Source organism: Amphiura filiformis, chromosome 16 (genome assembly GCF_039555335.1).
Source record: "Amphiura filiformis chromosome 16, Afil_fr2py, whole genome shotgun sequence".
Taxonomy (NCBI): domain Eukaryota; kingdom Metazoa; phylum Echinodermata; class Ophiuroidea; order Amphilepidida; family Amphiuridae; genus Amphiura; species Amphiura filiformis.
Window position 1 is genome coordinate 50,429,184 of NC_092643.1, and position 25,550 is coordinate 50,454,733.

At 38.9% G+C, this 25,550-nt stretch overlaps 1 protein-coding gene across 1 annotated transcript in view; it reads right to left on the minus strand.

The window, feature by feature from the left end:
* Positions 1-978: 978 nt before the first annotated feature.
* LOC140136152 (E3 ubiquitin-protein ligase AMFR-like) overlaps positions 979-25,550 on the minus strand; it is a 49,185-nt gene continuing 24,613 nt past the window's right edge. Inside the window, exons 5-14 of the mRNA XM_072157857.1 lie at positions 19,882-20,034; positions 9,364-9,404; positions 7,349-7,481; positions 6,442-6,686; positions 5,666-5,850; positions 4,997-5,106; positions 4,660-4,785; positions 3,171-3,502; positions 2,681-2,908; positions 979-1,245 (exon numbers count right to left, since the gene is read on the minus strand). Coding sequence (XP_072013958.1) covers positions 1,002-1,245; positions 2,681-2,908; positions 3,171-3,502; positions 4,660-4,785; positions 4,997-5,106; positions 5,666-5,850; positions 6,442-6,686; positions 7,349-7,481; positions 9,364-9,404; positions 19,882-20,034 — 1,797 coding nt within the window. The 3' untranslated portion in view covers positions 979-1,001. The remainder of the gene's footprint in view (positions 1,246-2,680; positions 2,909-3,170; positions 3,503-4,659; positions 4,786-4,996; positions 5,107-5,665; positions 5,851-6,441; positions 6,687-7,348; positions 7,482-9,363; positions 9,405-19,881; positions 20,035-25,550) is intronic.

The following is a 25,550-nucleotide window of genomic DNA, read 5'->3' on the forward strand; positions in this document are numbered from 1 at the left end:
CATGTAACAATAGGCTCTGATTAACAGGTGATGCTGGACTTTGCATGTAGGTGATTAGTCTGCATCTCTTTAGTCTATGGTATATATTATACTGAATACAATATTATCACATTGTACCCTCTTTGCTAGGCTAGTAAACAACTCAAGGCTTTCAATAGCACACACAATTTGTGTTTTTTTACAAATTTTCCCTACTTTTCCCCAAGTAACAAAGAAACCCAATTTCTATATTCCCCACACTATATAACTATGATGCGGAACTGTCGCTTTTATGGTTTTTGAGTTAAAATTATTGAAGATTTATGAGTTTAAAAGATGCAATACATGGTACAGTTTATCTGCCCTTGATGCGACTGAGTAATGCTGGTTTTAAGTGAAATAACCAGGTTGGTGAAGTAAGTGATATTTTGCACTGATTGTCTCACGGTTGCTAACATTGGTACAACATGAAAGAACTGGATGAAGGTTTATAACATGCTCAAAAGAGTACTGCAAACAACAAAGAAATGGCATAGAAATAAATGGATAAAGCTGTTACAAGCATATTTTTTTTTCTTAGAAAGTTATTAAAAGCTGAATAACAAAGATTGATACCCATTTGAATTAGGTTAATTTTGAAAAAAATTCTCCTTATGAAGTATTAAACTACCCTTTAATTTCACCTTTAGGCTGAACTTGTATATTCCAGTTGCAAGCAACAAGTGATTGAAATCTGACCAATGAATTGGATTGTACCTTACAAAGTAACAATAAACAATGCAGCTGATTGGTCAGATTGCAATCACTCATCACTAGCAACTGACGTCATAAACTTGGTGCCAGAACATCGGGTCAGTTGCTCCCATCACTTTTCTAGCAATAACTATTACAGCAATCATTATTTGCCATGAATTATAGTATTACAAATAATGTGATAAGCTATAAATAGGCCTAAATTACAGCAAACATGATTTCAATCATCTTGCCAAAATTTTTTCTTATTAGAAATATTTTCACTATTGCTACTGTTGTTGCTGGGACATTCTTCTCAAGGCAGCCTGATAGGCAGCTGTCCTCCGCCTCATCCTTGCTTCCTCCTCCGTCCCTGTACGGCTCGTTGTCATCCTCTGCATTGATGATAATGAGCTTGGGATGTTCAAAGATGGCCTCTCCTGATTGGCTCTTGCTCCGGCTATGCTCTCATCTGATTGGCTGCTGGGAGTTGTTACAGGTGCCCCTGTGACAGTCTGTCTGCCTTGAAATCTCCTACAGGTTGAAATTGAGAGGACAATTAATTACATTTGGGGTGGGGTGGGGGTAGGAGTGGGAGGGGGTTCTTGTACATGCATGCTTTATCCAAAACTACTATATAGTACAGATGGATGGTCCAATGGGCTATTCAGATGTATTCCGCACCCTCTATGGAAGACACTTCCGAATTGGGGCTAAATTGACAGCCGAATTCACATGTCAGGAAAAACCCATGGAAGACACTGCCGGAATTGTGGTAATATGTCTAATATGGCCAGCCGGAATTCATGTAAATGTAAATGTCTTCCATAGGGTTCCAGCTGGAATTAGAACATTTTTTTGTTTCCAGCCAGAATTCAAGTAAATGTCTTTCATAGGTTTTATCGAGATGGTGATCATAAGTGAAGATTCTGCGGGAATTGGAGCAGTTTTGACCATTGTCCAGCCGTGAATGTGAATGTCTTCCAGAGGCACATCATGGCCTTTCACAATCCCCACTCTTGTTTTTTTCGTTTATTTTAGCAGCGAATTTCACCTAATCTCAATGTCTTCCATACCCTCCAGCCGAATCTTTGCTAAAAATGACTGCTGGAATTCTAGACACATCTCAATTCCAGCTGGAATTGTATTTTTTTAAAATGTCTTCCATAGGGGGGGTGCGGAATACATCTGGAATAGCCCAATACAAGTTGCTTGTCATGAAAATACAAATGCCCTACACCTCATTATTACGAATTTGATTACCTTAAGAGTACATTGATCAAATATGCTTTGTTTGATTACCCGTCCATTTGGCCAAAAAAATACTGTTTGCTTGCCCTCCAGTGGGATTTTTGGGTCGGTAGGTCAGATTTTTTTTTTTTGATGACACATACTGTATAGGCCTAGGCAATGAGCATTGGTCATGTGGTAAGATGAATCAATACTTCAGACCATCAATACAATACGCATGACACACCATAGAAATAGATTCAATTAGGGTGACAAATACTTACAAGCACAAGACAAGTTTATCGGAAACATGGATGCAGGAATGGACAGTTATGAAATGTTTTATGCGTTTACAGTAATAATTTTCTTCTTAACAAAATGTTGTTGGCCAAATTTAGCTTTGGAATGAAATTTGCACAAAGAAAAAGTACTAAAATACCATTAAAATTATAAACTAAAATCTAAAAAAAAAAATTTTGGAAAAGGGCCAACCCTGATTTTGGCCAATTTTGGGTCGGTTTGTAAATTGCAAACTATATCATCACTTAAAATATGAATAAGCCGCTGAGTACAAATAAATGGCATTTTCCATTTAAACCATAAATTTTTGGGTAAATAAGTTGAAATAAGGTACCTCACTCTGTTTGACATCTGAACACCTATAAAGCATAGTTAATCACCCTGGCTGGTATGACACTGCATGTGATGGCATGTATCATATCATCATCCATACCCTTACCTTCTTGCTTGCTGAAGTAACATCTCTTTTCTCTGTTGTAACATCTCTTGTCTCTCTGGTGCTGACTTTGAAAACCTTCCTGACATGACCTGTGGTCCATCACCTAATCCTATTCCACCTGCTGATGATGATGCTGCTGCTGCTGCTGATGATGATGATGATGCTGTTGCTGCTGATGATGATGCATCTGGTGCTGAAGATGGAACTTGTCTCTCATCCGTTACTGAACTGTGTCCACAATTTTTATGTCAAAAAGGAAAAGAAACAATAAAAAAATATACAATAAAATACATTTGAGTACAATTATCATGATTATAACAGTTCATGTATTCACAGGAATTAAATAGTGGATCTGCCTTCTCTTTATGATACAACATTGGTTAATCAAGTTTTTTTTAAACCTTATTTTTAATTGCCTCAACTAATTCTATTTCATATTGTTTTGAGTAACAGGGAAAATAATGCCTCTGATTTCGAAAATAATAAATACCTTGCGCCAGCACTTGATGGTCCATCGCCACCAATCCCTGCATCATTACTTGTAGGCTGTTGTTGATGAGGATACCCAAACTGGTTAAATCTCTGCGACCCAGGAAGGTTAATCTGTCTGTCCCTCTCGGTTCCCATATCACTAGCTGCATAATCTGTAGGCCAAGGAGAGCCTGCAGAGGGTTGCTGAGGTGCTGCAGGGGGCCACTGGTTATTACGAGGGGGCCAAGCTGGAGGAGCTGTTGGGTTTGGGATTCGCTGGTGAAAGTTGAAGTTGTTTTGGTTATTCATTTCTGCATTGACTGCTGCGTTACCTGCTGCACCATGTCCAGCCTGCGATACAAAAAAAAGTAAAATGTGGGTCAGGATTGGGCCATTCTATAGTGAGAATTCCTACTGAATGAACGCAGCTTTCAAAAGTGTGACGATTTTTGCGTACACTGCGTGATGTACGTCAGCGTGTGTGACTGTGCGTGAGTAACACGGAAGTGAATCCAACCATGCCAATGCACTCGTCACTGGTTAGCATTGTATCTAAGGTTTTGCGTTTGCGTTGTAGTTTGAAATATACAATCGCGGTTGGATCGAGTACAGCTGTAGCTGAGTTCATTCAATTGGAATTCCTACTATAGTTGAAATCCATACACCCTCCTATGAAAGACAAGACCTTAACCATCCACACAGGGGGTATAGATTCACCCATTCAGGTAATCCCATTTGAAATTTATTTGAAATCCATTAAAAACTCCCTATGTGGAAGATTAAGGTCATGTCTTCCATATGGATTGCAACTGGAATATCCCATTATCATTACTTGGACTACATCTGTCCAGGGCTGTGCCACTCGTATCCACTCCCTGTACAAACAGGTGAAGTCACATTTCCTTCAATTTGATTGACAGCTGTCAAGGCATTTGGGAGATTGAGCATAAACTGTATGCACACAAACAGACAGCAATACTATGTGTACAGCTTCAGTACTGGGACTGACTTTTAAAAAAGATTTTTTTTTTATGTCGGGCAAATCTAGGCATTAACAGCTGAAATCTAGGAGATAATGCTGATGAAACTTCCGCCAGGCACAAGTGACCTGGTGAATGAAGGGGGTCGCCGTAGATAGCTGGTCGGGGTATTTATTTTTACAGGACAGGCAAGTATAATCCTGTGATTTTGATTTTTGATTGACAGGTGCTGGGAATTATCATAATTAGTTCCAGATTAGAGTACAGTTATGATTGCAACACAATTTGAAAGAACATTTACTTCCAAACATGAGGCATGAGAATGACTTTTTTGAAAACTGTCTGAAAAAAAAACATGTGAATTCGGCCTTAAAAGACCCAAAACAGGCTGAAAAAAAAAATGCACAAATTTGGACAGCAAAACTGCCTAAATTCAGGCAAAAGCCTGAAAATTCTCATGCCTGTAACATGCGATAATCATGTAATAATATATTAGACTTTCAATCCAAGTTGAAGTTGTCTACATACCGGAGGTGCCACAAGTCTCCCTTCTAGGATGTTATCAACCGTCATCTCGACAGACCGTGTCGTTTGCAGATCTTCCACAATCATATCAAATGGGATGTTGGGAAACATCTGGTTGACTTGATGACCCTGACAAAAGGAAAAATATAAATATTTAAAAAATAATTGCATGAAAACAAAAATAATGCTTTGTTAGGGAATCACATTTACAATCCTATATGTTGCCTACTTTATTTAACACACACACAATATAGACCAGACACTACTATTTTCAGCTTATTGGTAGAAGCCTTACATTTCCCGCTGATAACAAGCTGATCAGAGTATATGAAATACCTACCATGATATCAAGCTGAGATGTTCTCATTGCTGCAGCAGCGGCCTGATTCATCATGTGATGTTGTGTAACTTCCACAGAGAAACTGGGCAACCAACTGGCAATGCGAGAACCTGCCAACAAGATGTGAAAAAAAAATGTTCAGTGAGAATATGTGGATATATCAAGAAAGGAATTTATACATACCAATTTCTTTTGGTTAAAACTCATATTTTTTCGAAAATTTATATCATATATCAAGGTAGTGAATATTCTCAGTCATCCAGTTGTTAAAATCACCAAGTTTTGAAATAAATCAAATACTGGAACTTGCTACGTTGCGTCTGATACCATCAGACTTCATCAGTGTCACATGACCAGCCCAGTGGGTCAGTTGCATGATGAAGTCTTCACATAACATCCAGTAATACGATTTATTTCAAAACTTTGTGATTTATATCAAGGCTTTAAAGCCAGAATTGGATTCTATTCATCTTTGCAATTTTCCTTGGTACACAACAATAAATTACAATGTAGCAGAATGGTACTGCAGATCCGTCAGATAACGCTTTTTCAATGGGAAATGAACTTTGCTGCTTGGATGATGTCACGATGAGGTTAGTATTTATTCTGTATTGAAAAGCGTGTTCCGACGGATCTGCACTCGACCGGCCTTGTAGACATTGTACTCACCATCAAAATGGAAGAAGTTTCTTCTATTTCGCTGTAGATTAGCCGGCGCATCCCCTGCAGCGCCTGCCTCAGGTGCATCAGGTTGAGGCTCGTTAGCCGCTGGTTGTGGGTTAGGGCTGATGTTGAGAGCCAGACGACAGGTGGGACATGACGTCTCATGCTCCAACCATGACCTCAGACATGCACTGTAGAAAGTGACAAAATACAAATATATTTGGAAGTGAATGAGTTGACATGTTAGACTATCTGATTGGAATTATTTAAGATTCCCAAGTTTCATCTTCCTCTCTCAATTTGTCCCATGATCCTTTGCTTCAAACTGTCATATGATATCATTTATATATATTAAAGTTGTTCCAAGCCAAGTGTGGCTTGAAACATGCTTCCATTTAGTTATTGTTGAAATAAAGACAGAGTTATTCTGTTCTCTACAATCGGTTTCAGAGAAGAACGGCAATCCCTTGCTCTGATTGACGCGAGCTTTCTGTTAATGAGCGACATACGCAGAGCTTTGTGTTCCCATGAAGAGCGCGGCTCTGTGCCGACCAATGTTTTGACCAATGATTTTTGGATGATCGAATCAGCCAATCAGAAACCCACCATTACAAAATGTAAACAATTGCCGTTCTTCTCTGCCAAAAACTGTAGTTCCACAAACAAAATCAATGTCTGAAATGTTATAAAATGTTCATTTTCTCACACAGCAAAGCAATATCAGATTATTCAATTTCCGAATAGCCAATTGTAGTAATATAAATTTTTGACCTTTGACTCACTTATGGAACAGGTGACCACACGGCAGTTTCCGAGCCGTCTTCATTTCTTCCCAGCAGATGGCGCAATCATCATTATTGGTTGCGAGCTCCTCGTCCGTAGCTGCCGAGAATCGTTTCTCCATGTTGCTGACTACCTGTCGATAATTACGATGGCGCTGTACGCGTCTCTGTATCTCGTTGTATAAGTAGCGCAGCTGCATGCAGATGACGAGACTAGCCATGCTCAGGAACACATTGCCCCATAACTATTGATAAAAGCAAATTGTTATGGTAAAAAAAACCCAATTTCATGGTTTAATTGTTGAATCAAGTCCTGATTAAGAGGGTACCTCAAAGAACTGAGGTTTCTTTTAGCTGGGAGACCCTTCAAAATAGTCTTATTAATTTGGTCTTCAATTATAGTCAACTCTGCCCATCTTCAAAGCAAAAGGAGCAAATGGGGCAAACTGATGCCTCTAATACTTTGTACAGGGATTAAGAAATTAGTAATAAAAAGAATAATTTTTCCAAAAGGATGGAAATCTAACATTTGTTTTCAGGAAAAGTCAAATTCACTGTGAGGGTGGACAATTAACTCAAGTATAGCATCAAAATGCCACAGCGCTATACTTTGATCAGCTCTTAACAGGCATGACTCAAAATTTTGTGGAGTGATATAAAATGGTGTACACACAGCTGGGTGCAGCACCTACGTGAACAGCACTTTGCATATTGCGTGACTGAAACACGCTTTTGTGAATTTACGCAAGCGTAAGTTGGGACTTTGACTCCCGCAGTAACGAAAACTGAATAACTGTTGCCTATTACAAGCTGATCAGAGTATAGGGGGGGTCGTGGGTGAGGAATGGAGGGTGGAGTATTGACCCTTAAAACCTCCCAGAGAAGCAATCCTGCCTTTACGTCTTACCAGCATATGTATGTGGTGTGCCAAGTCCACTGTGAGTGCTGATAACTCCATCACAAATTCCAAATAGTATATAATAGTGCCACGACTCTCCCATACTCCTTCATATCGCATGTCATACATGTGGATACCATACCTACAAAAGAGAAATACAAGGTTTTGGATGTGATTTGTGTAATTGCAACCTGCAGTTAGTTTACAATGGGGAAGTAATTCTAAAAGCTACTGGAAGCAAATAACAAGGCTTGGAAAAATGTCATTTCCCAGGAATGTAAACAAATTTCCCTCCAACATCAGGATTTCCCACTATTCTTTAAGTATTTCTTTATCCAAGAAAACACAATTTCTCTCCATATTACCAAAATACAAAAATCAGAGGGATGTTCAGTCAGTTGAAATAGCTAAGGGCTCATATTGAAATTCCCTTACACAGGAAGGTGTGCGCCATCCTGCAGCTTTCCTGTGCTAGCCTTCTTTTGTTAAAATCCTGGGCAGGGTGTATCACTGATGCATATAATCCATCCGCTTATGACCGAAGCTTTCCTGAGGCGCGCTTAGTGAGGGGAATCCTGCCTTCTTTCTGTGTGAAAACGTGGTAGGGTATTTCAATATGAGCCCTAAATTGCTATAGCCTTGATTTATTTGTTTGAAGCATTAGTTTTAGAATTTAGCCAATGTTACAGGCATTAATTTAATTAAATAAACTGCCTGTCCAAAATGACTGGTGGCTAGTTAGCACCCTGATACTAGCAACTTAGGACTAGAAGTGCTCTTCTAAGAAATTTAATGGAATAATTGCTTTGTGAGAATCGCACCAGAGGGAAACATGCATCACATACATTTCACATTTTATTTCACACACTACACACCCTCTTCTTACTTGTCCATTCAATGGGCTCTTCCAGTTGAAATCCATACACCCCCTTGAAGTCATGTCCTTAACCACTCATACAGGGGTGTAAATTTTAAACAGAGTCATTCATTCAGGTTGCCTCATTTGAAATTAACACTCCTTGTGTGGAAGATTAAGGATATGTCTTCCATAGGGTGTGCATGGATTTCAACTGTAATAGCCCAATTTGAATTTCAAGTAAACCGATGAAAAATTGAGACATTAAAGTTTGTATGGCTATATATAAGGCAGAAAAAATAAAGACTCATAAAACCGTGTATTGATATAGAATGACATGCATGCAGTTGGGCGCAATGCTTACGCTTGTTGTGCATTTAGAGAATAACGATAGGAATTTTTATTTTGCCTATCCTCTACCGTGTGATAGGCGACAGGCAGGTCCAATATTTTGAGTAGTGGATGCCGCGCAGCCGGTATCCACTACGATAAAAAATATTGGACCTGCCTGTCGCCTATCATAGGTAGAGGATAGGCAAAATAAAAATTCCTATCGTTATTCTCATTCTTAGTCAGTTAAATATTATTTTAATAACTGTAAACAATTTTTTAAAGCAAAAACTAAGTTACCGTCATAAAAACTCCCTCATTATAAAATGAACGAAACTTGTTTACAACTTCACGTATTCTGTTATGCAGTACTGCTAGCGCGTCGCATATTCCGCACTAGTCTACGCATTACAGCGCAATACATACGCGAACCTCTACAAGCGTGTAAGGCACTATCAAGCCGCATGATGACGTGGGGTCGTCTTCACGGCCTGATAAACGGCACCGAAATCTTGCGATTGTCCAATCAAAAATGTGTCTACGAACTAGACCACTCCCACTGACTAAGAATGCGTAATGTGTGACTGGTGCACACTTATGGGAATTTACGCGCATGTGAGTTGGGACTTTATTGACGCGTGCAGTAACAAAAGCCAAATAATTTCCGCCTTATATGAGCCAAACAAACTTTAGTGCAAGAAAGCCCTATCTGTAATAGCTGCCCTATAGAAATTGGATAATTTCTGCATTCTCAAGTGTACACATCTAAGAATATGACACCTGGCAGCTATTGCAGATAGGCCTCTTCTTGCACTAACCCCTCCAAATGATTTCTTACCTTGCAAGTACATACACTGCTCGTATACCAAGAAGGACACACTGTAATGAAAAAGAATACATATGTACATACATTGTCAATGAGGTGCTGCTTTAATGCTGTATATACAGGATCAGAGTTGTAGCTACACCGGGGCGGCAGTGGGTGGTGGAGCCCACCACTGAAGGTTCGTTTTGATGCTAGAGCCCACTACTCAAACTAAAAAAACATGTGTAATTCATCAACTTTATCCTTAAAATGTCCACTTTCTGTAAATTCTGTAAATTGCTGCCCGGCATTCAATTTCTGCTGGCTACAACCCTGTTCAGGATGTATCTCAAATAATGTTACAATTTTAAAATGATTTTTTTTTTGACTAGAGGAAAAGGAATATCCAAAATATTTTTTGTTGGTTGTGTAGATGTGTATCATTTCATTTCGGTAAATCCCATAATTCCTTGCGTTAGTCCCCAGACCAGATGTCGTCATTAGATGTCACACTGACTTGCAATGCGCAGTAGCGACATTCGCTAAACGATGTGCAAAACGATGTGACGTCAAGTGACGACATCTGGAGTTTAAACAGAGGAAATTATGGAATTTACCCATTAGGTCAATTTAAGATACATTGTAATATTATAATGTTAATATCCACTACAAGCCAAAATCTTATTTTCCAATGGTTTATGTTCGTAACCTTCATTTTAAAAACAATCCCTAAAAAATTGACTTCAAGTAGTGGAGTATGACTTTTTGTAGCTAACACTAAACAAATTCAAAGGTCATTATGTAAAACCATATTGGGGTTCATTAATGTATCTGATGGATGTACTTCTGTGAGATCCTACATAGTAATGTGATGCTACCACCTGCTGTCTAGGAATACCTGTGATTACCAAAATCAGTAAATTATAAAATTGATGCGATTCTTATCCATACTTTCATGGCTCATATCAAAAAGCTGACATAAGCTTCTTTATAACATGGTTATTCCAGTTGAAATCCATACACCCCCTATGGAAGACATGACCTTAATCTTCCACACAGGGGATATAGATTTCAAATGGAGTCACCCATTCAGGTAACCCCATTTGAAATTCACATTCCCTGTGTTGGGGATTAAGAACATGTCTTCCACAGGGGTGTATGGATTTTAAATGGAATAGCCTGACATGAGGTGTGGATTACATTGTAAATGTGATTTTTATGTTCTATTTGTTGAAGCTATAGTCTGATCGATCACAAATTGCCATGAATTCAAAATAAGTGGGCAACAAGTTCCCACTGAATACAAAAGTAAAAAGTAGGAAACTACCGTGAAGTATATAAAATTGGGCGAGCTTTCGGCCATAGGCCTTTTTCATAGCCATGATATAATACTTGTGAAAACAAAACATACAAAAGGAATGAACGTTGATAAACGCTGCGTGCAGTAAGGGACCTAAACGCGAGCGAAAAGCACTAACAACGCCAACGGGAAGCATAAAAACGCGAGCGGAAAGCACAAAAACGCGAACGGAGAAGCACAAAAAACGCATTTCAGATCTTTATATGGGTCACAATTTAGTTAAAACCTTTGAAGATTTGGTTTTAGAATTTGATATTTCCATTAAAGACAGGAGAAAATACCTTACTGCACGCGCGCTTATCAACGTTCATTCCTTTTGTATGTTTTGTTTTCACAAGTATTATATCATGGCTATGAAAGGCCTATGGCCGTAAAAGCTCACCTCAATTTTATATACTTCACGGTAGTTTCCTACTTTTTACTTTTGTATTCATCATCACCAGAGTTCGAATTTAGGAAAAATAAATGGTTGTCCCACGGACAACCAGATTACAATTTCTGGTTGTCCGTCTAAGTTTTTGGTTGTCTGTAGGCCTACAAATGTGACTTTTGGCCAGATTTATGGTTGTCCGGCGGACAACCGAATCAGTATTTTTGGTTGTCCGGCAACTTTATTAGTTGTCCCGGGCAACCGGACAACCAAAATTTCGAACGCTGATCATCACACTGCCGACGCAGCTTTTTACTGTTTCAACAAGTTCCCACTGCCAACTTGCTACCTGCTTCACTTCCACTAGGAATGCAAACATGCTCATCTATCCAAGACACAGTTCTTAAACCCCAATGTTCCCACATTCATAAAATGACCTTTGTATGAGTTCAGTACTAATATTCTTCACACACAAAACACACCATATACTGAGGATTCTTTTTTGTCCATTTCAAATAATTACACTACAGTGAAAAAGGAGAATAACATGTGGGAATTCATTTAAAAGGTATTTTTATCATCATTACTCCTTTTTTTCAATTCTGAATGCATACATTCATTTTACAGGTGGTTAAATCTTGTTGCATTAATGCCGTCTTTTCATATTATTCACAGTTATGAACATAATCCTACGAATTGTTTCTCAAGGTGAGATCGTCTCTCATGGATCACTATACACCTATGTGCAGATGAAAGATAAAAATTGCGCATCGTTTATTTCGAACGATGGCCTGATTGATGAGCGCAAAAAAAGATGGAGATTTTTACGGAGTGAGGTTTTTGTTTGTTAGGTTGTTTTTTATTTATCCTTTCCTGCAATAAACATGAATCATCTTCGCTGCAATGTTCACATGATTTAGATTTAAAAACAAAGTGGCTTAAAATGATAATTTTGCACAGATATTGGAATGTCTAAGAAACAAAATGGAGGAGAGGGTTAAAACAAAAGTGGAAGTAGTCCCTGGTCCAAGAATCACAATCTTGCACCCTTGTGGGTATTTTTATATGCCTTAGAGGCCAAGATATAATGTTATATAGGATTTCGGCAGCCATTTTGAAAAATGCGCCCCCACACGTTCACCCAGCATCGAAAATTTAGCAGAAAAGCAGATTCTGGTTCCTCTATGTGAAAGGATTCCAAAAAACATTGTCTCCAAAAATGCCCACAAGGGTGAATGATTTCGATTCTTGGACCAGGGACTAAAGGATTTAGTGTCATGCTCATGTATTGGAAGTTGCATAAAAATTCACTGTCTGCACTCTGCACCACCCAGGGATGTCATTTGAAGCTTGTGAAATATCTTGAAAGTAGTAGAAAATCCTGAAAAACAGTGTGAAATTGGCCCAAAACAGGCTGTAAATACAATTGCGTAAATTTTGGCCACAAAAAAATCCTAAAGAATCACACCCCTGACCACCACTTTTAAAGGTAAAACTTGGGTCTGGGAATTACTCTGTCAATCCGTATTCATGGCATGCCCATTATTTGTTGTATGCTTAGCCTCCACCCTCGCAACATCACAGTGTATTTTTACACAGCATAATTTACACACCAATACACCCAGGTTTTATAATTAGAACTCTTATATCCCCACGAGTTCAATATATTCCAATAACCAGTGTATACCAGGCTACTAGCTCAAATAGGATATAAACACAGGTGTTTATTTCACTATCTCTAGCCATTAGGGGATGACCATCCCTATCCGCTGGAAATTAAAATGGTCTTAAGTGAAGCGAGGATCTGTTGGACCGTATCAAATGTATAAACACTATTAGTCAAAAGCTGTCTTGCTTACTAGATGTAGCGTTAATTACAATCATGTAAATATGCCAACTGTACATCGTATAGTAGCTAGATGTTTATAGTATTGGAAATGGATCTACAGTCTACACGCATCTATTTAGGATGCAATTTTTTGTTTCCTCAATCAATCACAAATCAGATTGTCAATGTAAATCTGTAAGGAACCAAATGGGTTATCTATTTGAAATCCACACTACCCATGTGGAAGATTAAATAAATATCTTCCATGGACAGGGGAGTATGAATTTCAACTGGAATAAGCACATAACCAATTCTATTTGAAACTTACCGGGGTACCTGTCCTCTATGGAAGATTCAGGTTGAATCATTCTTAGAGGGTGTATGAAATTCAAAAGGAGCTGCCTAATGTGTTCATTCTATTTGAAATTTATACTCCCCCTGTGAAAGATATTTCCAACATCTTCCACAGGGATAGTATGGATTTTAAATGGAATTTGATGAATGTACAGGCACAAAGTAGGCTTCAACTTTTAAAAGATTGCAGGTGAGCTACGTCTCACTCCTGAGAATGTTTAGTAGAGTTGCCAGGAGAGTGATTTACATTGAACATCATTGAGTTGTAAAGATTGCAGGCGAACTATGCATTACTCTCTTGAGGATGTTTGGAAGAGCTGTAAGGAGGGTGGTTTGAATTTGAACCATAGACTCGTTTCTAGTCTACAACTGAGCATAATTATTTCACAATGTGCAGGAGAGCTAAATATCGCTCTCCTGATCGCTCTCCTGAGAAAGTTCAAAAGAGCTTTTAGGAGAGTGATTGATATCGCTCACCTGAAATTAAACTCCCTGACAAGAGTAGAAGTTTCCTACTGAACAAGTTCATGTTGAATCCCTACTGAACAAGTTCATGTTGAATCCCCACTGAACAAGTTCATGTTGAATCCCCACTGAACAAGTTCATGTTGAATCCCCACTGAACAAGTTCATGTTGAATCCCCACTGAACAAGTTCATGTTGAATCCCCACTGAACAAGTTCATGTTGAATCCCTACTGAACAAGTTCATGTTGAATCCCCACTGAACAAGTTCATGTTGAATCCCCACTGAACAAGTTCATGTTGAATCCCCACTGAACAAGTTCATGTTGAATCCCCACTGAACAAGTTCATGTTGAATCCCTACTGAACAAGTTCATGTTGAATCCCCACTGAACAAGTTCATGTTGAATCCCCACTGAACAAGTTCATGTTGAATCCCCACTGAACAAGTTCATGTTGAATCCCCACTGAACAAGTTCATGTTGAATCCCCACTGAACAAGTTCATGTTGAATCCCCACTGAACAAGTTCATGTTGAATCCCCACTGAACAAGTTCATGTTGAATCCCTACTGAACAAGTTCATGTTGAATCCCTATTGAACAAGTTCATGTTGAATCCCCACTGAACAAGTTCATGTTGAATCCCTACTGAACAAGTTCATGTTGAATCTTTGATGTAAAGTAAATTTCCTACTTCTTCACAGTTAATGTGCCATGCGTATAGTGTATATACGAGCATGAATACATGTATGGATTTCAACTGGAATGGGCTATTCCATTAAAATCCTCACTCCCCCTGTGGAAGATTTTGGAAATATCTTCCACAGGGCGAGTATGTTTTTCAAATGTAATTAGTCAGGGTTAATCATTTTTAAACCCATACTCCCCCTGTATTATGGCGTTACCCATATCTTCAAGAACTGGAGTGAGTATTTCAAATGGAAGTTGCCCTACTGTTTATTCTATTTGAAACTCATACTCCCCCTGTATTTTAAATGGAACAGCCCAGTAGCCCAATTTTCAAGATGTCTGCCCACGGACCAAACAAAAAAGTGTTTATATCATCTGCTTATCTTGTGTCTAGGATATCTCCGAGTCAGACAGTGAGTTTACATCAAGCATTCTTGGTTACTGTATTAACCCCTAGGTGCAATCAACATTATTCTTCCATTCTCAGGGGCAGACTCGCTAAAGATAGTAACACACTTAATACCACTAAAGTGGTCCCAATGTGTTAGCATCTGGCATATAAACAGCCTGGTGAATGTGTTTACTTCCTATTCTTTATTTATGTATTCACAGAGTTGGCGTCTGCAAAGAACCAGGTCGAATACTATTACCTCACACTACAGTTGTTGATATAATTGTTTTGTCTATTAATAATACGCCATGCGATCAACCGAAATGAGCTAGATGTTGACCGTGTTACTGTTCAGATCTGTCATTTCGACATGATTAGTTTACATGTTGCAGACGCTACATGTTGTTGAAATTGCATCAAGAGTAAATGGCTAGCTTCAGACAGTTATGGGTGTGCTTTAAAAAACAATACAAAACAGAATGATGCACACAGGTCTTGGCGCTATCTTAGGAATCAATTTTCATGACATTAGATTGCACCACACATGGTGGATATTTCATTGCTGCAATAGCTTAGTAAATTGAGTGGTTGGAGTGGGGTGTGTTAGCTTGGGGTGTGTGTGTCGGTTATACAGGCATGACCAAGGGATATCAGGCTGTCTTTATGGTAAATGATATTAAAATTGATGGCTCAGCAGCAGAGAGAAGTATATCCATTAGCTACTGAATGGATGATTTCCTGTGATGCATGATTTCACTCAATGCAGTGCACACCCTATATGAATACATTACTATTGATGACTCAGCGGCACAAAGTCGTATCTCCATTAGCTACTGAATGTATGATTGCACTGAGATGCATGAGTACACTCGATGCACAGTGTATACCCAATATGAATACATTATTCTTGATAACCCAGTGGCACAAAGACCTATCTCCATTAGCTACTGTCCGAGTGTATGATTGCCTGTAATGCATGAGTTCACTCAATGCACAGTACATGCCCTATATGACTGCATGCATGAATATAATTATGCATAGCTGGCATATAAATTCATTATTCTTGATGACCCAGCGGCACAAAGACCTATCTCCATTAGCTACTGTCCGAGTGTATGATTGCCTGTGATGCATGAATACACTCAATAGTCAAGCAGCAAACTAAATTCCGTGGCCTTTTTTTGAAGACAATGTGCCACCTATCCTAACATGTTGTTTGGGTCCCAAGTAACATATTTATCCATGTTTACAAAAATCCAGATGCAGCAGATGGCGGCCATCTTGTTTTTCAAAATGGCGGCCATTTTTTCAATAATTTTCCAATATATTTCAAACTGACCCTTCCCATTGTGAATTTATTGATACAATAGCAATTGTTTTAGGCCTAGGATATTATTTATGACATGTATGCACTAATATTGACGATTCAAAATGGCCGCCAAATTCAACTTATTTCCTCTATACATACAATGAGCATTATAAAATATACGTTTAAGCAAGTAACATGTTAATTGATATACCAACACATACACAAACTCACCCCCTACACTGCAAATACACACCACACCACCCCCCACACCTACACCCCCCCCCACATTCCAATGCTTACCTATAATTCACTCTCTATGATAACATTTTATTTTAAAATAGATCCTGAATTTAAAATCTGTAACTTCCACCTTAAATGTCTTCATGCCTCCTCATCTGGATATGATAATAATAATTATGTTCCCGCTATTGATGTACCGGGGCCAGCCCATACTCATACCCAAACCCGTAATCCTAATCTTTACCCCGATCACCCCTAACTTGGTGCCTAACTCATAACCCTGTAGGCCTACCCTGCTAAACGTACATCGTACTCTGATATCTATACCCAATAACATGTATCCCGTACTAGTACCCGAATGTCCTACCTTTATACCCTCTCGGTTCACATAACCCTGTATTCTTGGTACCCCTAACCCCATCCCTGGCCAGTAGCACTACCCATCCCTGGGGCCCCTAGACCCATCCAAGGGAACCCTTAACACAACACCGGAACCCATAATCCACTGCCCAGTGGCCCATAACCTGTTATGTTCTGGCTAAAGTTGATGTACTCGGACCAACCCATAACCACACCCTTGGCACCCTAACCATATCCTTAGTACCATAAGTCTCTTACTCCAGTACCCTTACACAGTCCTCGGTACCCCTAACGCCATCCCTGGGACTCCTAACGCCAAACCTGGAAACCCGAACTCTATCCCCAGTACCCTAACCCTATTCCCGGGACACCTAACACCAACTATGGGACCTTTAACTCCATTCCTAGAACCTCTAGTCTAATCCCATCTTTGGTACCGGTAACCCCACATCCGGTACCCTTACCTAATGCCCGGTACCCTTAACTCCTTTCCTGGTACCCATTACCGCAACACGGGGACCCCTAACTCCATCTCCATTACCCATTACCTTATTCCCTGGGACTTCCTAACACCAACTTTGGGACTTTTAAACTCCGTTCCTGGAACCTGGAACTCTCGCAAGACCCATACAGACCTGCCAACTGTCCCTCATTTTGAGGGACTGTCCCTCATTTGGGGTTTTCCAAAGTGAAAAAGAGGGACACTCCTGCTTTCTGAAAATTTCAGTGATGGCAAATTTAAATGTAAGACCAGCAGAAAATGATGCAAATTTCACTTTAAAATTTTGCTATAGCATTCTCTTTAGTCTATTGTGATAAATTTAGACCTGCAAAACCTTCCCTGAATTCTGAAAGTATTGCACACCTCAAGTCTTTGAATTTGTCGGTACCTGGTTTGTGTACATGTACAAAGTTTTGGCCTCAATGTCTCTCTTTCTTACTGCGCTAGGTTGGCAGGTCTGCCCATAACCCGTCCCTGGGATCCTAATCCCACCTTTGGTACATGCAACCCCACAACCTGTTTACCCTTAACCAATGCCCGGCACCCCTTACTCTTCTTGGTACCCATTGAATGGGCTACCCCAAGCCTGGGACCCCTAATTCTATCACCATTACCCCTTACCCTATTCCCTGGAACCTCTAACACCAACTATGGGACTTTTAACTCTATTCCTGGAACCCGTAACTCCGTCCCCGAGACCCATGACCCATCCCTGGGATAATCCCATCTTTGGCTCCTGTAACCCCACATCTGGTTCCCCATATTCAATGCCTTACACCCCTTACCCTGTTCCTGGTACTCATATCCCTAACCCTTGGCCTCCATCCCCATTACCCTATTCCCGCGGACCTCTTAACACAAGCTATGTGACCTTTAACTCAATTCATGGAACACCAAACTCCGTCCCTGAGACACGGCCATGAAACATCCCTGGGACCCTAATACCATCTTCGGAACCTGTTAGCCTACATCTGGTTCACCATACCCAATGCCCAGTACCCCTTACTCAGTTCCTGGTACCCATTTCTCCAACCCTGGTACCCCTAACTCAATCCCCAGTCACCCATATTTTATCCCTTGGACCTCAAACACGCGTCACGATCATGCGACCTCTAACCCCATTCCTGGACCCATGACCGGTCATCTCTGAAACCCCTCAGCCCCTTTACCGGGACCCATAACCCGTTACCATGTCCTCCTCAGTACCCCTAGCCCTTCCTCAGTGCACCTAACGCTGTCCCCGGTACCCATTATCCAAACCCTGGGACCCTTTACTCCATCCCAGTACCCCTCACCCTATCCAATATTTTTCAAATTGACCCTTCCCAGTGTGAATTTATTGGTACAGTAGGCATTGTTTTAGGTGCCCTAACACCGTCCCACGGACTCTCCCCATTCCTGGAACCCCTAACCTCATCCCCGAACCCCTAACCCTGTCCTTGGTACCCCAAACCCCATTGCTGACACCCCTAATGTCACCTGACCCCTGGAACCTAGCACCTTCACCTGGATCCATAAACTGTTGTCCCTGGGACCTTTGGTACCCTTTACTAGTACTCTTTTATACCCAATCCCTGGTATCCCTAACTCCATCCCTAAAAACCAATAAAAATTCCATCCCCGGGACCCATAAACCAATTCTGGGACCACTCGGTACCTTTTACCCTGTTCTCAATACCCTCAATACCTCTCAATGTCTGGCCAATGCCATGTCCTGGGGGGGGGTCTTCCTGTTTGAAGGTGTACAGGAAGGTGCCACGGTTTTGGGGTACCTTTTTCAGCGATTTTGGTATATCGATGGGTGGGTTTTCAGTGGAGACCAGTGCAACCAAAAAATTTGGCCAAAATTGTCCTTAAATGGTTCAAATTTTTTTGAAGAACCACGTACCCCCTGCTGCTTATGGATGTAGTACAGCCTGTAGCCCAAACTAGCACCACCAACTGTTCTTGTATAAAGGATACCCGTATGAACCAAGAAAACGTTTTTGATACATTTTCTGTGGCACTTTAAAATAATATACGCAATATATCGGGGACGGGGGGGGGGAAGGGTGTGGGGTGTGGTGTGCATTAAGTATGGGATTTGTGTATGTTATTATTTTAATATTCATGTCACGTGTCCAATCTCATATGTTACCAGATTGATGTAGGCTTATTGTTTGTTTGAAGGAAATAAATTGATTTCGGTGGCCATTTTGAATTTTTGGCGGCCATTTTGAATTTGTAAATCATTAATATTGGTGCTACTGCATGCCAACATGACAAAACTACTATAACAAGCCTAAAACAATCACTACTGTGACAATAAAATCACATTGCGAAGGGACAGTTTGACAAATATTGGAAATATTTTGCCAAAATGGGCGCCATTTTGAAAAACAAGATGGCCGCCTTCTGCTGCATCTGGATTTTTGTAAACATGTATAAATATGTTACTTGGGACCCAAACAACATGCTAGGATAGGTGGCACATTGTCTTCATCAAAAGGCCACGGGCCTTAAAAACTGGGTAGTTTGCTGCCCGACTACAATGCACAGTACATGCCCTATATGACTGCCTGAATGAATGCATGCATCACTGGCAATCATACACACAGCAGCTATAATGGATATACATCTTTGTGCCGCTGAGCCATGGAAAAACAAATATAAACCCTCCACAAAAAAACCCAAATACATTACCTCAGCTAACATGAAGAGACAGAGACTGACGTCAAGATAAACTCCCACCAATATAGACATGGTTGTGAATCCAAGACAGCACGCGATGACGGACATGAGGAGTGCCAGCACCTTGGCATGGCCAAACATGGCTGCCGTAGGAGAAAATGAAAGCTGTAAGAAAAGAAAAAAATTACAGAGAAAAAATATAAAATTTGTGTTAATTTTAACATTATAAAAAAATTGGTACATCTAAGGTGGAGACAAAGAATTATTTTCATAATAATTTTAAACAGCAAAAGGACATAAAGGTGGAGATAAAAAAACATGTTGATGTTAACTATAAAGAGGAAGGCCCGCCAGAGTAGTTCTTCTGGGGTGAACCAAACCTGCCTGGTTATCAAATTAATCAGTGACAATGGCATCTCTGAATTTGACAGGTTCTAACTGATTTTCTAATGTTATTGCATCAATTAGCACCTGTCATATTCAGGGATAACCTGTCACTGATTAATTTGATAACCAGACAGGTTTAGTTCACCCCAGAAGAACTGCTCTGGTGAGGCTTCCTCTTTAAACAAGAAGTGGTGGACTTGAAGGTGAAGTAAAATATGCTAACATCAATAATTGTCATATTTGTACTTGGGGCTGTATAATAAATATGAGCCTCTGAGGGAGGGTAAATAGCTTGCTCCCTCCCTTCAGTGTGCCAACAATTGCTTGCCTACATTCCAAATGTAGGCAAGCATGTTCCAAAAATCCTTCCGCTCCCCTCCAGCACATGCCATATTTTGGGGAACTCAATTTTTGTAGAATATAAATGTGTGCCAATAATTTTTTGTCCAAACTCCCCTCCCCCTTTTTTTTTTCTTTTTTTAAAATGTCTTACCTCTACCATTTTACCCTCTCCATAGAAGCATAATTATTGCACAACCCCTTATTATTTTCACTATTTGTAACTTTATTTGAAAAGTTTTATTAATTTACAAGATCAAATTTCATAAGACATCTCCCTGTAAATGATACACTGGTGATTGGAAAGTATTCATCATTTGAAATTTCTATTGCAGAAAAGTACTTCATAATTTGGGATTTAGTTTTAGCTTTCTTTAAAATTCCATTTCAAGTACATGAAGATCTAGAAATAAATTTATATAAGCCAAAATGTGCTTTTTGTGAGAATAATTCATCTAAATATAGTGTAACTGGAAAAAATTTGAACGAAGTGCATTGAAGATTAATTATGTCCATATATTATAAATAATTACACAAACAAACAAGTAAACAAAAAACACAACAACACAGCAAACCCACCCACACAATCAATCACAACAGGTCTTATGCAATTATGAATAATACATTAGTTGGACGTGTATAACGACACGCACCTCTGTGACATTTCATCAGTATTATAAATGGCACAAGTCTGTCAGCCCTCACTAAGTATGACTAACACTACTGGTATTAAAAGTGGCCCAAAGCACTTGCCTAAGATCAATTATTATAAGTGGTATAAACAGGGAAATATGAAGAGCAAAGATAAACAAAAATCAATTAAGATTTGTTCCAAAGCTTTACAAAGAGAATAATTATTCCAGATCTCCTCGGCATACAACCGCTGTGAGGGTATGCATCATTAGAGCAGGTCTACACAAGGTTGTTTCAAGGAACCATCAAATATAAAAACTAATCGATAGAGACATGGTTAGTATGCTAATCACAGAGGTTCCAATCAATGGTATAATTAGCAGGTCAGAATAATCAAGTGAGCCCATCCACTGTATGGGTGACGAGCTTCATCACGAATCACTAAACAGGGAGGCATGATTTGTGAATGGGGGATTCTTACTACAAGCACACCTTGCATCACGTCGCAATCGTGATATGAGCACAACTCGTCAGGACAGACTTTAAATGCCACTAATTTCCAACCCCTTTTCCGGAGCCTGGATGACAAATTACATGGTGTCGATGACGCGCGTTGGGGGATCGGTGCGCTAACCACGAGTCTGGGATAATACCGTGAACGACCGACCGTGATGTTACCGTGGGACAGCTGAGATAATAACAGGTAATGAAGACAGGGGTAAATTCCATTTAAAATCCACACTCCCCCTGTGGAAGATTTTGGAAATATCTTCCACAGGGGGAGTATAAATTTCAAATAGAATGAACACATTTAGACAGCTCCATTTGAATTTCATACACCCTCTTGAGAACAATTCAACCCGGGAATTCAACCTGAATCTTCCACAGAGGGAGGGTGAGTTTCATGGTGAATGAGCTAATTCCATTTGAAATTCATACTCCCCTGTGGAAGATATTTCCAAAATCCTGTACAAGGGTAGTGTGGATATTACATGGAATAGCCTAATGTAGCAACCAGCTACGTAAACTAAGCTTGTTTTGTCAAGCACTGCCATGATCTGTTATTGTATGCAGGATAGCACATTTAAGGTAATATCCCTTTCAGTATAATAATATGGAAACTGTATGCTAAAGACACTCTCAAAATGCTTTAGAATTTTCATGAGGAGAATTAATGATTTTCTCATATTTTAATGAAATTTATGAAAATTCACAACAATATCTACGTTAAAAATTCCCATAAATATTCAATTTTATTTCATGAATTTTGAAACTCCATCAAAATAATAAAAAAAATATCCTGTTCTGTATAATATGATAACTGTGTGCTAAAGACACTCAAAATGCTTAAAGAATGATCGCAAGGAAAATTAATGATTTTCTCAAATTTTAATGAAATTTATGAAAATTCACAACTACAATGTACATGTATTAAATATCTGAGTTAAAAATTCCCATAAATATTCAATTTTATTTCATGAATTTTGATACTTCATCAAACAAATATCAAAACAGAACATTCAATGCAGAAAATGCATTCTTGTAAAGTAGTGAAATACAAATATTTGCAGATTTTTATATTTCATTCACATGGTTCTTGGCAAACTGCAAGTTTATTTAGGGTGAAAAATATATCTCAAATATGAAGCTAAATATGTGCCAAATATTGGGGCTGAAGATGTCCACGAGAATACTGGATGAAAGCTTCCTCTCGGTAAGCAATTTCAAGTTTGTGAGAAATAAGAAAAGTTAAACATGAAGCTAATTTACCTGTGTAGTTTATGCTCTCCTATAATAGTATGCTTTTACATATAAATTACACCAATTTATTAGGGCATTTTGTTTAAACTTCACGCTGGGCTCAAAATACATGGGCTAAGAGCGGATTGTCCCCAAATTTCACAAATATCCCCCATGAAAAAACTAATCGTGAATGGCAAAAAGTAACACACAGGGGCTACTTTTCATAGAATTCATAAATTCAAAATACTCCTTGAAATCTAAACTCTTTGTTATTTGCCCTGTCCCCACTAGTAATACAATTGTGTAAGTTTCACCACCCATACATACCACTGACTATCTGGTCATTTATTGTTTCTATTGATTATTCCTAGGCCGGTTCATTTAATTACGATTCAATTAATTGTGCATTTCATACTCTCTCTTGCCAGTTAAGTGGATGTCCCATGAGTGCATGCATTTCCCAGGTCTGACAGTCTGGTCTATCAGATTCATGATTTGGAGCATTCATAAGGGGTACTACCAGAGGGGGATGGGTAGGGGCATGTCCCCTGGGGAAAAATATTTGTAAGCAAAATTGGGATGGCAAAAATAATGTAAAATAAGCTCTTTTGAAATTCTTGAAAATTGGAAAACTGTATAACACTAACCATCATGCAAGCAACAACAAAACACTTTCAGGAAAGGGATTTAATAATGTCACTTTTAAGAAACAAATCTGCATTAGATATAAGCTTCAGAAACTTAACTTTAAATCTGTAATATAGTTTATTCACAGAACACAGAAACCCATTTACTGATTTACTACATGCATCTCTGTCTCATGCGGTCCATATTAATTAGAGCCCTCATGATGTAAGTCCAGTCCAGTGACTAGGGCACGAACCACTTTATTGAGGACTCATAATCTGACTTAGACCCTGTTCACATTAGAAATTTTTCTTCTTTCGACGAACCTCAAACGAAGATTAAAAATCGTTTTTTCCTAAAGTGTACGCACTTTTCTTCCTTCAACAAAGATTAAAATTGCTTCGTTCAACAAAGCTAAAACGGTTGTTTCGACGAAGGAATACTTCGTTCGATGAAGCTAATTTTGTAATGTGTACGCTCGCTTCGTCGACGAAGGAAAGTGATCATGTGACAAGTGACCTTCGCCGGCTTTAATAATAGCCGGGCGTTAATATCTTTGTTCGAGTTTCATTAATTTGCATGAAATGTGTACAGTGCAATGTCTTTGTTTGGTCTTCGATCAGCGTAATGTGTACGCATGCTTAATTTCGTCGAATTAACACATTTTCTAATGTGAACAGATATGTTGACACCTACATTAATTCACTGAATAAAAGCTACCATTTGATGTGACTGGTAGTTCACATACCATGCATGTTGTTTTCAGGCTAAGGCTCCGGTATGCATGGCATGGAAACATGTGTTCTCAAGTACATACACATGTTGTATCAGTATAATTGCCAATAAGCATCTAAATGTACTTATGGAACTTGATAATATTCTATGAAGCTGCAAATAAACAAGGATGTCTCATCTCCCATGGCTCACACATTGTGAACCTCTAGGCATCAATAAAATAGGTTTTTAACCCATTCAAACCTAAGAAACCTGCCGAACCAATTGTTAACAATAGTTTTTCTTCACAATTTTATGACCAAATTTTTTTCTTCACCAAACTGTAAATTGTCATACACAGAAGGATACGAAATAATTTGATTGTTGAGTTTTTTTTAAATGCATCTTTTGAGAGCAATTATTCAAATTTTGAGTATTAAATTCTGGTTATTTCCGCTACTATAGAAATGTACCAATATACATGTAGCAAACTATGTCTCTTTATAACTTTTTATTTCAAGAACAAGACAGGAAAACAAGCTGACCAGTGACCAACCTTCACATTTTTGATCTGTTACCACAATATGTAGTGGTATTTAGCTGACTACAGTGGGCGGCAGAGCCCACCACACAGTTTTGAAGCCCAACACTCAACTTCAATTTTAGTACTGGAGCCCACCACTCAGAGACCAAAATTGCTCAATCTTATTGAATTAGTTAAGAATCCATGTTCAATTTTGGCAACAAATTGCCAATATGCAAGATTTTGATCAAATGCTGCCCTGTAGCGGACTTTTATTTATAGAACAACACACCAACACAATCTTTAAATAAGTATCGTAGGATGTTTTTCTTATACTGATTGAATATTAAAAACAAAACACTCTGTGATTTCTCATTTCCACTCTACCTTGCATTAATAGCTCATAACTCCCACTCATGAAATAACTTAAAGTACTAATTCCTTAGTTGACTTAACAATGTTGCTATCTACCGAAGATAACAGGATATAGCTATTTTATTATGAGGTACAGCTACCATATTCAATTGTTGAATAATGAAACAAAATATTTAATTTCTCTTGTGTGAAATGTAAACCTACAAATGTTTTTATTATTTTTGTCATTTGTGTCTTTTGTTTTTGTTCATTATGCTTAGTTGAATTGACAATGTTGCTATCTACCGAAGATAACAGGATATAGCTATTTTTAAAACGAGGTACAGCTATCATGTATTCC